The sequence below is a fragment of the Thalassophryne amazonica genome, chromosome 10 (genome assembly GCF_902500255.1).
Source record: "Thalassophryne amazonica chromosome 10, fThaAma1.1, whole genome shotgun sequence".
NCBI lineage: Eukaryota > Metazoa > Chordata > Actinopteri > Batrachoidiformes > Batrachoididae > Thalassophryne > Thalassophryne amazonica.
The window spans coordinates 102,107,537-102,122,971 of record NC_047112.1 but is presented as its reverse complement, the minus strand read 5'-3'; the positions used below and the strand labels follow the sequence as shown (position 1 = coordinate 102,122,971).

Sequence of the window (15,435 nt, the reverse complement as noted above, 5' to 3'; positions counted from 1 at the left end):
TGGTTGTTGTTGTTATGTTCACTGAGTTCAGACATTTTACCAAATATACCAAAGTGCTTCATTTGCATTCATTTCTCAATGCATTTTCAATTCTTAATTTAAAATACAGGGGTGTCAATAATTGTGACTAGGACTGTATTTGAGCAGATCCAGCTCATGTTTCAGGTGAAGTACTCAACTCTGGACCAAGGCAAATTTTAAATTGACTTTGCATGTTTCATCAGAATTTAGCACCAGTCACTGAGGGCGGAGTATAATGCTCAACACAAATACTGTCACATGATGTTGATTTAGTGACAGTTTACACGTGTACTTCCCCTTTACAGAAACAGCAATGTGATATTTCCGTTCTGGTAGGCAATGTGTGTTAAAGCAGGAAGTTGTCTATACCATAACGTTTGAGATGTGTCTGATAGTTCCACAAGGCTGTGCTTCCATTACTTCTGCACTGCAGATAAGCAGTGAACAAATTCAGTGTAGCCAATTCTAGTGTAGGTCTGTGTGTGAACATACTTTGCATTGGATCCTTTTCAATGGGGGTAGTTGAGGCATAAAACTGTGTTTTACGTGGATGCTTTCATACGAGCACAATCAAAGCAACATTATGTTAGAATAGACCTTTTATAGAACCAGTGACATTATAACGTACACTTTCACAAACTACCGGTAAATTGTACAGATCATGCAAGACGTATTTAAAATGTCATTAAAGCAATGTAACAATTATGAGGATTATAAGGATAGACAGAACTGGTACATAGTTTGAATCCAAATATTACCCAACAGTGTGGTATGAATGACGTGTCATCTGCAGTGTGCATTCAGTTTTGCTGCCTTTTATTATAAACGTTCTATAAAGGAGATAGAAATTCTTATGACACATGAAAGAAACAAATGTTAAAACGGACCATTCTTAAAACTTGACTTTTCTAAACCTGTTTGAGGTGGGTTGAAGAGGATGATACTTTTCCTTCCCAGAGGTCAGCAATTTATATTTTGTGTCTCTGACAACTGATCCCAGAGCCGCCAGCAGCTCATTTCTCACTCTGGTCTTTTCTACTCACCTGCCGGTTCAAATATGTCATCCCTTTGTATCATTGTGCTCAGATTTATTACTGGTAGTAGCCGCCTTACCCACCACTGTGAACTTTATGCCAAAGCTGGCATGCCTTCTTTGGAAGTAAGGCAACACACACATTGGATGACTTTGGTGTATAAGATTCTTATTGGGCTCGTCTAATATATAAAGCTGACTGTGTGTGTGTTCGCTATGCACAGCCACAGTAATTAAGCAATCGACACCAAACTTGCTAGGGTGACTGGGAGCACCAAGGGGGAGGTCACTGGGGCCCTTAGGTTGAAAGTGTACGTGAGCGAAAACACACACGCGGTCAGCCATATATATTAGATCACAACCCGCCCTTATTTTCGCAGTTCATGTGGTACTCAAGTCAGGTAGCAAGCATCACACTTTACTTACTATGTAAAATGGTACATAAATGTTAAATGGACTGCATTTATATAGCTCTTTTCCATTTGCATCAGCCGCTCAAAGCACTTTACAATAATGCCTCACATTCACCCTGATGTCAGGGTGCTGCCATACAAGGTGCTCACAGCACACTGGGAGCAACTAGGGGATTAAGGACCTTGCCCAAGGGGCCCTCAGTGACTTCTGGTCAGGCTGGGATTTGAGTGAATCAGAAAAGACACGCACATCCAAGACGTATAAGAAACAGCATGCTGGATCAAACATGAGCCAAATGTTAAAATAAAAATCCACACAACCTGAGCGCTCCCATGCAAAGAGCTTTATTTAGACACCAATAGCAGTAGTGATGTTTCGGGCACTGCCCCTTCTTCAGACATAATTAGTGCCATTAGGCACAGCTGTATATGTACTGAAACTAAATACTTACACCTGACAACCAACCTGATGAAAAAACAAAGATAAAAACATGCTGTGGTTATCTTATCTCAAACAATAAAATACAAACATCAGGCGTGAACAATCATATAGTATTATGTTATCTGAATATTGATCATATATAAGTATCTGTTAGAGCGAGGCAGTAAGCACCACAGTCAAAAATACCTACAATGATAAAACCACAATTATAAAAATATATATGTATCTATAATTATAGAAATATAAATACATCAATATATACACTGAAATGTATAAACAGACATATACGCTGCAAAGAGGGAACCATTCACAATCATAAAAAAGGTCTCAGATCAAAATCCTCATTTAAACCCCTGGGGGAAAGTGTATTCAATGTGCAGACCCTGGGATGTTGGAATGTGTCTGTTCTAAAAGTAAAATTGCATGGAGTGCAGTGACCACATCTGTAGTTCCCATCTGGTGTGTTTTGTGAGGAATGTGATTCCGTAAAAGGAAACAGATTGGAATGAACCAACATACTATTCAAATTGGGTGGTCTACTGTGTACAATACAAGGTGGTGAGGTGAAGACTTTTAGATCTTTCAGTTGTAGGTTGATTTTTTTAATATGCCAATGTTTTCTAAAAACTCTCAAACTCCTTGCTCAATGGTGAATATTGTATAATGCAATTCAACCTAGTTATCTCAATTTTGTTTCGTAACAGACATTCATTTTGAGTGGTAATATCGAATCTACAGGCTTCAGTGAGCCACATCTGAGCGATAGATATGACATATGCGATTAAATTGTGAGATAGGTAAACTTTTCTTTAGAGATACTGGATGGAAGGATTTTCCATGTAGGATGGAGTTTTGATCGGTACTCTTTCTATATAGTGTGGAACCCAATCTGTTACTTTGTCTGTAAACAAGAATATCTAAAAAGTTCATTTTTTGTGCATCATACGCCATAATATATTTAAGATTATAGTTATTAATAAAATTATAAAATTCTACAAGAGATGTTTCTGTACCATGCCACACAGAAAATGTCATCTATATATCTCTTCCAATGTGAGATCTGATGTACAAATAAGGATTCTGATCAACATTAAAAACAATATGTTCAAAGAGACCGCAGAACAAATGACGCAAAACTGGGGGGCCATCCTTGACCCCATGCTAATCCCTGAGATTTGCAGACAGAACTCAGATTCAAACAAAGAAATTTGAGGCAAGTACAATATTTGCAAGGTCAACAATACTCTGGGTACTTTGTGTGAAGTCTGTCCTTTGATTGAGGAAAAAAAAATAAAAAAAAATCAATGGCTCGTAATCCACCCTCAAAAGGGACATTAGTGTAGAAAGATTCAATATCCATAATTACCAAAATGCACTGATCAGACACCGTAATTGCATGCAACAATTCTGGGATTTGAACCAAGGATCCTCTGCGCTTAAGCCCAATGATGTAGTAGTAGCGGCTGGTTAGGGTGCAGTTTAATTGCAATCCAAACAGGCCAGTGCATGCTGCGTACGAGTTGGGCGTGCGTTTTATTTCAATTAAAATGTACCTGCTGTGTATGACATGCTAGATCATTGCAGTGATATGACATGCCATCACCTTTTACCATTCACTTGAGTCTCATGAATGTCACAAATTGCTCTATGAAAATTAACGAGAACATACACACAATGCAACTTACTACACCTTAACTAAAGTGACGTGAAATATACAATGACATCTAAAATTCTTCTCCATTACCCGTGCGTAGAATGGGTAACTCAGCTAGTGTGATATAAAAGCACACTCAGCTATCGGTTCCTCCTTTTTCAGCTCCACTCCCATGCAGAATCAAAGTGGCTAATATGTTTGGATTAATCTTAATTGTACTTTCTAAGATACTGTCTGTCACCGGGCCACACAGCACTGGAATTTAATGAGCCATTTCATGAAAATGAAGTGTTGAAGCTGCCTCTGCACGCCTGGGAATACTGCACTCAGAATGAACTGCTGTGGAGCAGTCACTTCAAGAAAAATTAAGCATTCAGTGGCTTCAACACATAAATGGGGCAGATTGAACACTGCTGATTATTTTTTTCTCCTTTGGCTCGCATTTATTCTTCCTTACCAACAACAGCATTCCATCACAGCTCTCTCTGACTAAACTGTAAGCAAAGGGAAATGTAAGCTATGCTAATCAGTACTTCAAACACTGCACCGGGCTGCAACTGTTTCCAATGCAGTTTGTTTTTCCATACTTGGAATTTAACGACAGTTGTGTAAAACCAGCATACGCTGTACCGACAACACCACCCAATAGTAGAAAAATGAATATGGTGACATTTTCAGAATATGGCTTCAACTTGGACCAGAAGGTTGCTTAAAAGCGAGTTCCAGACAGAAACACTTGCATCCGAATTCAATTTTGCAATCACAAACGGAAAAGTCTGACTCATTCTACACTTTTCTGATCGGAGATGAGGTGAAGGTCTCGCACATCTGAGCTTTTGAAAAAGGCATCTTAAAATAAAATGCTCAGTATTATAATAAATAATTCAAAGCGTGTAGTTGAGTTACAGGGGCAGTGAATGACTGTGAGGATTCTGTCTATTGTGCTCTTATAAAATGTATTTTCTGTGCACTCAGTCATGATTTGAGTGGGTATGATTGCTCAAAGGTTTTGTGCCAGAGCACTGCAGTGATATGACATGCCATCGCCTTTTATCATCATTCACTTGAGTCTCATGAATATCACAAACAAACAAATACAATACAAATATGTTCATTCTGGATTAAAAGCTCTGTTTTTCCCCCCATTCTTTTTAGAGTGTGTTTCCTCTTCAGGCTTCTGTGCCTCTATCTCTTTGAGGCTAGTGTAACCAGACTCAGGCTTAACTGTGGTATCAGACACTGAGTGGCACATAGGCTACATTCACAATAAGCATTTGGAAGTGAATTGGAAGTGGCATAGTGGAGGATTTTCTTAAAAAGAAGACCTGAAAGTTCAGCTACAATTTGCAGAAGGTGCATCTGAGATGCAAGCCTAGATTTGGTATTTTGATGAAAGAAAATCCTCCTCTATACCACTTCATCATAACGCTGTATAACGGGACACAAAATGCAAAACATACACTATGCACAATTTCTCCAATCACACCTTGACGATTTTGCCAGAGTATGCCGACTGTATTAAAAATGCTGGCGTACATCTAAAAAGTTTTGGCTAAGTTCTGTATAAGTTCAGAGCACTTTGTAGCACACTGATATATGCCATAATATAGCAAATGCGTTGAAAACTTTTTGGGCATGTACAATATTTTCGACGTATGTTTGATACGTCCTGCATACGTGGCACATAAATTGTACGCAAGTTATGCAATTGTTGACACACGTTTCTTGTAAGTTACTCATAAGTTAAAATACGTCCATTGAACAACTGAAATCTGTAGTCCTCATGCGAGCAGTTTAGACTGTTACAAATATTAAAACTATTCACACAACCATAAATAAATATAAAGTCTTAATCTTAACCATTGGTTTTAGTCGGATTCATCACCACAGCCTGATGAGAACTTATCCACATAAACCGTCCTAATTTTGGAAAATGACGTCTGAAAATACTTTAGTCCTTTGTTGTGTCTGAAAAAACGTAGCGTTTTAAAAGATGTCCCCCTGTGTTTTGTGCGTTTCTCAGCCTGAACCAGAAAATGCCGGCACTTTGTCCCACAACAAGAAAAATAATTTAAAAGTTGAAAGAGTAACAGCACCTCATTCATTTGCGTCAGTGTCTATCACAGACAGTCAATTCTTCAGCATTTTACACGCATTGAAAATAAATCCCATGATCCTCCAAGACAAAAATAATAATTATTTTTTTATTACTCTGATTAGCCTCCGTGCGGAGGGGAGAGGCCGCACGAGAGCATGCGCATCCTCGATGACATGCTTGTCAATATTTACATGTTCCGCCTGCCAAACAAAAGGGTTCTGTCGGCGGTAGAAACACAAACCAAGCCAGACTTTAGTGTTCCGACACGTGCCATACCGTGCAGTATCGACCTGAACCACTTGGTGGAAACGGGGCTGCCAGCATATGCTAGCTAAATCATCATGATGTGACAGGGTCCTCACAGCCAGAGAAGCCTGTAACAACTTCTGGATTGTCTGTGTGTCTTGGTGGCCTTCCTCACTCTTCTTCTTGTCAGTTTTTGAGAACCGTCTTCTCCACACAGATTTACCATAGAGTGCCATACTGTTTGTATTTTGTCATAACTGAGGTAAATAAAAGTTCAAGACATATTCATTGACTTGGAAATGTTCATGGATCCATCCTCTGACTTGTCTGAAGAAAACTGGCAATAAAACGGCTTATTTACAGGTGTTGTACCAAAGCATTCCATTACTTATGCAAACCATCATCTTGGCTTTTACATTTTTAATTGATTTATATCAAGTTGTAGAGATTTACTTTCAGTTTCAGTTTAAGGAGGATAATTTTACAAAATTTTATTTTTTTATATTTAAAATAGCATAAACAAATTAAGATGTGTGAAATACCAACTGTTCCAATACTTTTTGGAAGGCACTGTATGTACAATGACTACAGTAAAGACAAAGAGAAGAGCTGTGCAGTTAAAATAAGACAACCTTAAATGCAGGAAAGCTTAAAATAGGAATAGTCCATCAAAATCTAATGATAGGTCTGGATCCATATAGAATGACATCTGGGTCCAGACAAGGACTGCGGTCCGCCTACTGGTAATGGCAACACAACACAATGCTATGACATGGTCCTGCCTTATCGATAAAACAATACTCCAATGTAACAAACATATTTCAGAAGAACTGCAGAACAAAGCACACACATTACTGTGTGCAGCAGTATCTGCACAATAAAGGATGAGCAGGAGGTGTGCAGTGTGCACAGCATTGCACAGGATATCTCTGATGCAGAGCTCCGTTGTGTGTGTGTGTGTGTGAGTGAGTGAGTGAGTGAAAAAATCTCCACTATGTTCACACTTGACCAGTTCATGCGCACATGAGAAGCATCTGCACTGTGTCAAATTGCCAAGTGTGCATAGACTTGAGAAAGACAATAACACCCTGTCTGATGTTATTAATGGGTGTTTATGTAGATAAAAATAAAAGCAAATATATTTACAGAGCATCAAATTCATGTCTACAGAGAGACAGGTGCTTGACGTGCAGCACCTCACCCATTCCAATGACAACATTCACAGTCAAAATTATTTTAGTATTTACTTGACGCACACAAATTAATCAAACCACTGTAACAAATTGTATAACGGCATGCATGCATTAAGATTGCCGGTGCAACAGTTTTGTTCTTTTTCCTATTTTGTTGATTCTGGCTACTCCAACACTCCATAGACAGCGTGCACTCCCTGGAAGTTGATTCCTTTAAAGTTGCGCACCTTTATGTTTTTTAAAAACATTCTTTCGCCTGCTCTTATTTAGGCTCTCCTCTTCACACAAAGTCCTTAGGGAAGTCTGGTGGACTTTAACCACAGGTGAGTGTATTATATTTTTACTTTGGCTGCTCCTGTTTTGCAAGTGCATGTGCAAAATAATAATAATAATAATAATAATACTACATCTGTAATACAGGAAAACTGTATTATTGTAAATTGTAGAAAATTTGAACAATTGACATGTCACACGGTGGTCTGATCTCAACAGGACCCACTCTGTTAAAGCATATGCTACGCTCACGCTACAATAGGACTTGTGTTTTTGTACAATCTTGGCAAAATGCATCTTTATACAGCAGTATCTTTCCTTTAAAAGAGGCTTGAAATGATTAAACCATTTTCAATAAATTCTGCTATATCACTTTCATAATTATACCCAAGAAAGTTACTTACTGGGAATGAGGGTGGCAAAACGATGTGTTTTGGAGAGCTGTTTAATGTCCCCACTGCAATAAGTGCTTTCACTGGGATGGTTAATATCTGAGAGAAATCACAATTCATGCCAACATTAGACTGAATGCCGGTTGTGAATTCCTTCCAAAGAACTGTGTAAGTAGCACAGCTGACTGCATACCTCATAATCAGTGGTGATGTGAACGGCTCCATTGTACACGCCCTCCAATGCATTGGCCAACAGTGTCACTCTGAATGCTGCATAATAACCTGATGCCAGTATCACCTTTGCAGGCACAAAACAGATTACAAAGTCAAGATGAACCTGGGTTTTTTTTTTTTTTTTTTTTTTAACTGCTGCACCTGCATATGAGATGTTGCTCCCATATGGAATGAATAAGTTTATGAATTAATACATCACTTCACTAACCTGAAAACAAAAAACAAACAATGAGGTGCCATTAAGGCCTCTGACAGATGGCGCTCAGTAGGTGTCAGTCACTGTTTGACTGGGCTTTTATGGTGTGCATTTTCTCACCTTTTACATTATCATCTTGGCATTTATTTCAGTGAAATGTTGTTCTTGATGTGAAAATCTTTATTAGCATTGCATGTGCTTGGAATATACTAATATGCTACCATCATTAATCTCTAATTAGTTACTGTTACTGATATCTGATTTAATTGACCCCTGCCAACCCAAACAAAATTAAGTAGCCAGGGTGAGACCTACGCAGTTTAATAGTATCACCAAATTAAATCAATCACCAATAAAATGAACCATCAGATGAACTATCAAATGAGACATGTAAGGTCTTACTGTTTTGTGATGGGAGACTGAAGTGTTGTGAAGCTCGCTGAGGCGACTACGAGCCACTGTTGTGTTCCCCTTCTCGGTCTTCAGGAGCTCCATGGACAGACTGTCTCCTGTGACCAGCCACGACTTGATCTCCAGCTGGACAGCAGGAAGTGGTGTGTTTGAAAATGGTGGTATGTAAACAGTACTTTACATTAGCAGGTGCCTCATTTACAAACAATGTGTGGAATTCATACTTTAAATATACCTACGAAAAAAGAGGCAAAAATGGTATACAGGGAAATCAGACATAACTGTTCATATGCACACCTGCAAGAAAAATCATCACACGCTACTTTGAATTGGGTGCACATGGATCTGCCTCATATCCTGCGCCCTACAAGCCGGCATTCAGCGACAAATGGTCAATGCAAAGCACCTCATTGATACCCAAATATACACATTAAGCCTGAAACATTTACTTATTATGGCAACAGAGAGGAAGAGCAGAAAAAAAAAATCTGAAACAAATTGAGGTGCTTGCGTGTGATTACAGCTCTGGGACAATAAAAAATTAAATACAGCGAGTGTAAACACTATTTGTGAAAGCGCCCACAAGTACTTCCAAACAAGAAGCATTCACTTATGTTGCATGTTTTGTCTTAATTCTGGCATCACATTCACTAATGGACGTAACTTTAACAAGCTTTAAAAATTCCACCACAAGAACCAGCATGAAACACAGATTTACCCAACAAATATTTATTTGACAAGATCTAATCCAGATATTGTCACCAACTTTTCACTTTGAGGTTTATTTGCAAAAGATTTAATTTTTTTGGACTTGCAAGTCTGTTAAATTATTTTGGTTCATTGCATAAGACAAGGGGTGGAGATCAACAGCAAGGTTGCAGGTGGTGCAGTCATATTTTTAATCAGTCATAAAGGAAAGAGGTGAAAGCTTTCAAGAGGTGTGAAACAGACATGTCAGTATCAAAAGAGGACAGTGGATATCAAGAGGGCCCTTAATAAATCTCATCTTAAAGATTTGCATTAATCGGTCGTTTGTGGCTTCCAAACCTGATCCTAGGAGACCCCCCCGAAATCAGGGGCAGATCCTGGATTTGCAAACAAGTAAAGGCACCTTGACACTTGCAAGCATGACACCCCCACACTGCTCCCACAGTGACACCCTATTCACTGTGCCAATGCGACCCACTGTGTTCCGCTGGATGCTGCTCTTAAGTGCTGCTGGATGCTACGTTAAATAAAATAATTATTTTGTAGCGGATTAATCATTTGCTCTCAGAATTTGGCTGATAATACCACCTCTAATCACTTCGGAATCACAAAGGAATTTTCTACAGCTGCAGGCTCTCATGTGCCTCATGAGGTGGAGAATGTATTTGAAACCATCTCAAAGGTAATTATTTGTAATATTTATATTGTAATGACTCAATAAACCAGTTGCATTTCCATTCCTTTTTATGAGTATCTGTAAAATTATGTTTATTATAGATTTAACATCTCGTCATAATTGTTCAGATGAGCTGCGCTGAGATGTGCAGTGCTGATGCAATGACTTGCATTGGCAGACAGTGTTTTTGAATTGTTTGCCAAATGTTCATGTGTAGTTATTAAATCAATGTGTGACAGACATTTTGAACATTTCGAAATTTTCTTTGCGCACTTACCGGCAGCCGAAGAGAGTTTACAATGAGTTTACTCTCTGGCACAGCAGACTGTGTACCATTGTGCGGCTCAGATTTGAGCAAGTGTCAAGGTACCTTAAGGCATGACTTGGGGGGGGGGAATGCCCTCCCCCCCAGAATTTTTTTTTTTTTTTAAAGTGACGTTTCCTGCATTTTGGCACATATTTTACCACAAAATGCACCACAGAGAAAAGAAACTTTATAACCCGTTTTGTTTTGTTTTTTTACGAATTTGAACTTGTATTGTACAATTCTGAATGTGATGCTATGACGTTATGATGACAAGCAACACTGAATATTTGAAATGTCTGTGGCTACAAAAGGGAACACCTTTCCTACACCTTGCTGAATCATGGTCTGGTAAAATGTATCTAGATGAGTCACTTGTTGCCGAATAGAGGGTTCAGAAATGACAATCGGCAGGGATTTTTATTTTTTGGTCCATGAAACCGGGATCTGTTATCACCCCTAAGTGTACATTTTTCATTTCTCAAAAGCTTCATTTTTTTTGAAAGCTGATTAGCTCAGTTAGATGTCTACTAGTTTTAGATCAGCTCAGCACATCTGCTGCAATGAGCTAATCAGCTATCGGCAGAGCATGGAGAGAAGGGGTTCCTCAGGATCCAAGATGGGAACCACTAGTTTGTAGAACATGTAAATTTATTATGTTTTGGTTCAACATTTATAATAATATTTTGATCAATATTATGTCATCAGTACTATTTCTATTGTATATTGATCAGTATTTATAGTCTATTTAGAACATATCACAATTTGACCTTTTTCTAATTGCATGACATTTTTTAACTGCAGCGGAATTAAAAGTGTCATCTTCAGGGCAGACTGGAAGCTGAGGCGATAATGTCCTGATCTTAAGTGGCAAGTGTGTAGCTTCCCTAGGTTCAAACAAATGTCAAATGTCATCTTGAACCCAGTTCAGATTTGTCAGCTTCCTGTTAAATTAGTGTTGGTGAAATGGAAAAGTATTTTTAAGTGAAGGAAATACCAGAGCCATAAATAGTTTATTTTTTTCATCTTCCCATTTATATAAGGCTCTGGGGAAAATGATGAGAACTAAGGAAAAGGAACTACACTACTCACATTTATAAAAGGAGCAGGTACAAATTTTAGGATATGTTATATCCTAAAATTTTAATGGGCATAAGCAATTGTGTTTAAATTTGTTTTGATACGAGTATTCTTAAGTGGTTTGGTAGTTTTTCCTCCAGATAAAAATCCACAAAATAACCCAAATAATCTGAAAATTACCCAACAAAACAGCTCAGTATGCGAACAAAACATTTGTTAAATCAATGTTAAACATTAATCAAGAAGATTTATGCCCTCTCTAGCATTTACACAATCCTGGTGTTGATTTGGTTTACTCCTGTCAGCTCTATTAATTTTGCAAAACATACCTGCTCATTTAATGAATGTGAGTAGTGGAGACAAAACTAAAGGAAGAGAAAGGCATTATATATATATATATATATATATATATATATAAATAAATGACTAACTGTCCTTACTCCCCAACATTCAAAACTAAAGCTAACTAAAGTCTCTTTCACACTGGCGTAAATGTAGAGCTGTGTACTGCGGTGTACTGTCTATGCCGAGTTAAGCAGCTCTATGCCCACTTTAACCCTCTGGATCCGACGCCGTCGTATACGACGGCTAAGACCAAACTTTACTAAATTATAAATAACTTTTTAATGATATGAGATAGAAACTTACTTTTTTTTTTGCTGAAAAGCTAAGTCCGCAGCCTTTCGAGCCAGACATCGGCCATCTTTGTACTCCTCATAGAAGCTGTGTGATGACGTGCGCAATGTGAGTGTCCAATCGGAACTGGTTCACCATCACATGGGTTTCCAAAATCCAATCATAGGGCAGATTTACCTCACGTGAAAAGCCAAAGATCGTTTTCAGGAGTAATATGTTACTAGTTGGCCTGTTTGAATAGCCCCCTGGCTGCTCCAATGAGTACATACTATTGGGCTCCAAATGCGCCCTGCGCCATTACGCTCAGCGATCACTGAAAGCAGACAGAGAGCCTCTGATGACAATCTCACGTGCTCAAACAAAGAGTGTGTAACTATCAGGATTGCTCCACTAGTTTGCAAGTGAACGTTACAAGCAAATCTACAAACGCAACAAACATGGAAAAATGCTGAGTACGCGCGCATTCTGGGCCTACTTAAACGAAACAACACTGCAATACGCAGCTCTACGTTTGCACCGGTGTGAAAGGGGCTTAAGCAAATACGCTTTCATTTATCCAATTCCAAAAGTCCTACATTTATAGAGGAATAGTGTGGAGTAAGGCTGAGCTAGTTTTTTGTTGATATATGAGCTTGAGGGCACACCACGGGGGCTGCCAAGCTGGTGATTTTCTATACATACAGTGATGATAAACAGATCAGCTCACTGGATGCCAACTGTGAAGAAGAGAGCTCCATTTAAGCAGGGTGTGAGGTCATGCCATCAGCAGTGCAGTACAGCATTTAAACACAAACACACAAAATTATATGTACGCATGTATTACCAACATATCCGGGCGCTGAAACCATCTACCTGAGTGTTTGTTTTGCAAGAACACACAACAGAATCTGCAAGCAAACAAGATCTGTGCGTGCATGATTGAAGATGTGTGAGGACATGGCTGTGACGAGGGAAAAGTGGAAGATGTATGGTCAGCAGTTACCTATAAAGTCAAAGAAATACTGTTTTGGTTTTTACCCAGTTTGTGTGACTATGAGCTTAAAAACACACAAAAACATTTATGCCACACTTTGTGGAGAGGTTACAATACAGATCAGAGAAGAATTCAAGAAATTGTGCAGCAAATCCAGATACAAGGACAGATCCACAAATTTGTCTGTCTACTAGCAAAATATCCCACAAAGACATGAATAAATTTTAATGAAATTTGATGGAAAGTTGGACCTTAAAATGAGGAATTGGGTCAAGTTACTTAGGTTTTAAAGTTCATTTTTAAAAATGTATATTTTTATATATCCTACTGATTTCTATCTTACATATGCTTTGGTGATAAAACACCCCAGAGGACTGTCTTCTTATTTCATTACTGAATTTAAAAATAAGCAAATAAGAGCAGTGAAGTGGACTTAAGAGTGTTGTTTGCTTTTGGAAACTATTCCTCTCAACCTATTCCTGCCACTAACTGTAATGCAAACCATCATTATGTTGAAAAATTCAAAGAAATTTGTCAGAGTAATGGTAAAAAAAAAACAACAAACAAACATGAGCTCCGACCAAATTTTATATTCTGGTCAGTCTGTTGGATACCAGGTAATTATTTTAAGCCTGCTCCTCCGACATATGTTTATGTCAGAGCCACCTCCACCAACTCATCTGGCAGAGGTTTACTATCAGTGTTAACTACTTTGGACCTTCAGCAGTGTGTGCAGTGGCAAACTCATTGCAGTGGAAACAGACCATCTTCAACTGTTATGTTCTGTCTCACATCAGTTTTTCCTGAGGTTTAAAAAATAATTAAAAGATACTGCTGCTGACATGCCATTCTCAGTGCACCTAATCCTGTCAGACCTCAGACGTTAAGCAGAGTATGTTCTGAATAGTACTTGGCTGGGAGACGACTTGGGACTATCAGAAGCAGTGAAGATGTTTCTCCATCTAGAAATGGAGTTGTGTCAGGAAGCAGTTAAATATAAAACCAAATCCAAATGTGGATTTGTCCTGGATACACTGTGGTGACTCTAAACAACCACGAGCAACCAAAAATGAATAATGCAAAATTTGGAGGCTGGAGCGGAGGTGGCATGACTGCGTTGCAAATTCTAACCAAGACTACCCTACTACCCTAACTATAAGCTTCCAGAACATAATACCTACAATAAGCAATGTTAAAGTTCAGGAAAGAATGCAAGTGAGTTCATTTAGAGGTTTAGTATAGGTGTCATGTTTATAACCATGCACCCTGACCAAATCTTCCAATGCAACACCCAAAACTGTCAAATATTTTTGCTCAAAAACTGATAATGATTTTTGTTCATGGCACAATGCAAATATCCGAATGGCAATAAAATCTGTGTTTAGGTTTTTCTAAAGCTCGCTCCACTTGACTGCACATGAGCAGATTTTTTGTCACTCAACCAAGTTGGAGTAGAATTTCAAACAATCCTTGCGGAACATCCCTGTAATTAGGCAAAACATTGTTACGTTTAAATATCATTAGGAATTGTTTTGAGACAATGTTTGTCTATGGTATGATGAGGTCAAAATCAGTATGAGAAAGAGCTGTCTGTATGGTCAATAGCAAAAGTAAGAAGCAGGTTGCAACAGCTCAATTAGATGGCTACTAAGAGAAAATAATATTTTATGATTTGAAAGAACCCCATATTCTCAAGATCTTAGCAACTTTGGGTTATTCAGGATCACCATATGAGGTGTGATCCAGAACCACCTAATGTGCAAGAGGTGTCTCAGGCATTCAAAGGGGAGTGCAACAGAATCAAACAGGCAAAAACCAACAGCTGATCATCTCTCTGTATCACAAAATTCAAGCTCTATGTGATGTCAGAGGTGGTGACGCAAGGATCTGGTTTTGATTGTCCAGATCTACAGTTTGACTTGTGCAAATGAACTATCGATTGCAATTTGTTAATGTTAGAAAAGCGCAAAACAGTTTTTGTAATTTTTGCACTGATTCAATTTTATACTTGCATGGAATATAATTTGTAACTGAATAAATATTGGTGTTGCATTGGAAGTTTGGGTCTTTTTAATCAGTTTGTGGAAGATGGGATTTCTCTCCTTAAACACAATTGTTATAAGTGAGTAGAGCACTCAGCGGACTGGTTGCTAACAATGTCGCCCTTTACAATGTTAATGCAATTCAAACAACACAGCAGGTGTAATAAATGTAATATAAAGACTATAGTTTGAAAACATTTTGGAACCACCCATCCACAATTTTTACAGTGACCAAATACCTGCTGTATGTGCTTTGTGACATCCATGAACTCACCTCTATGGGATTACTGTTCACCACCACAAATGTGATGCTGCTGGTGTCTGTGGCACTGCGGACACCAAAGTCCAAGAGATTCTCCTTTAAACTGGGAGGCAGGATCAGAGGCTGCTTGCACAACAGGACAGACAAC

General features: G+C 38.5%; 1 protein-coding gene across 5 annotated transcripts in view; it reads right to left on the bottom strand.

Moving 5' to 3' along the window:
• Window positions 1-15,435, bottom strand: part of tmem131 (transmembrane protein 131) — a 99,007-nt gene that overhangs the window by 38,120 nt on the left and 45,452 nt on the right. For all 5 annotated transcript variants that reach the window (XM_034180642.1, XM_034180645.1, XM_034180644.1 and 2 more), the window contains exons 16-19: window positions 15,300-15,410; window positions 8,598-8,732; window positions 7,959-8,063; window positions 7,778-7,864 (exon numbers count right to left, since the gene is read on the bottom strand). In XM_034180642.1, the coding sequence (XP_034036533.1) occupies window positions 7,778-7,864; window positions 7,959-8,063; window positions 8,598-8,732; window positions 15,300-15,410 (438 nt within the window). The remainder of the gene's footprint in view (window positions 1-7,777; window positions 7,865-7,958; window positions 8,064-8,597; window positions 8,733-15,299; window positions 15,411-15,435) is intronic.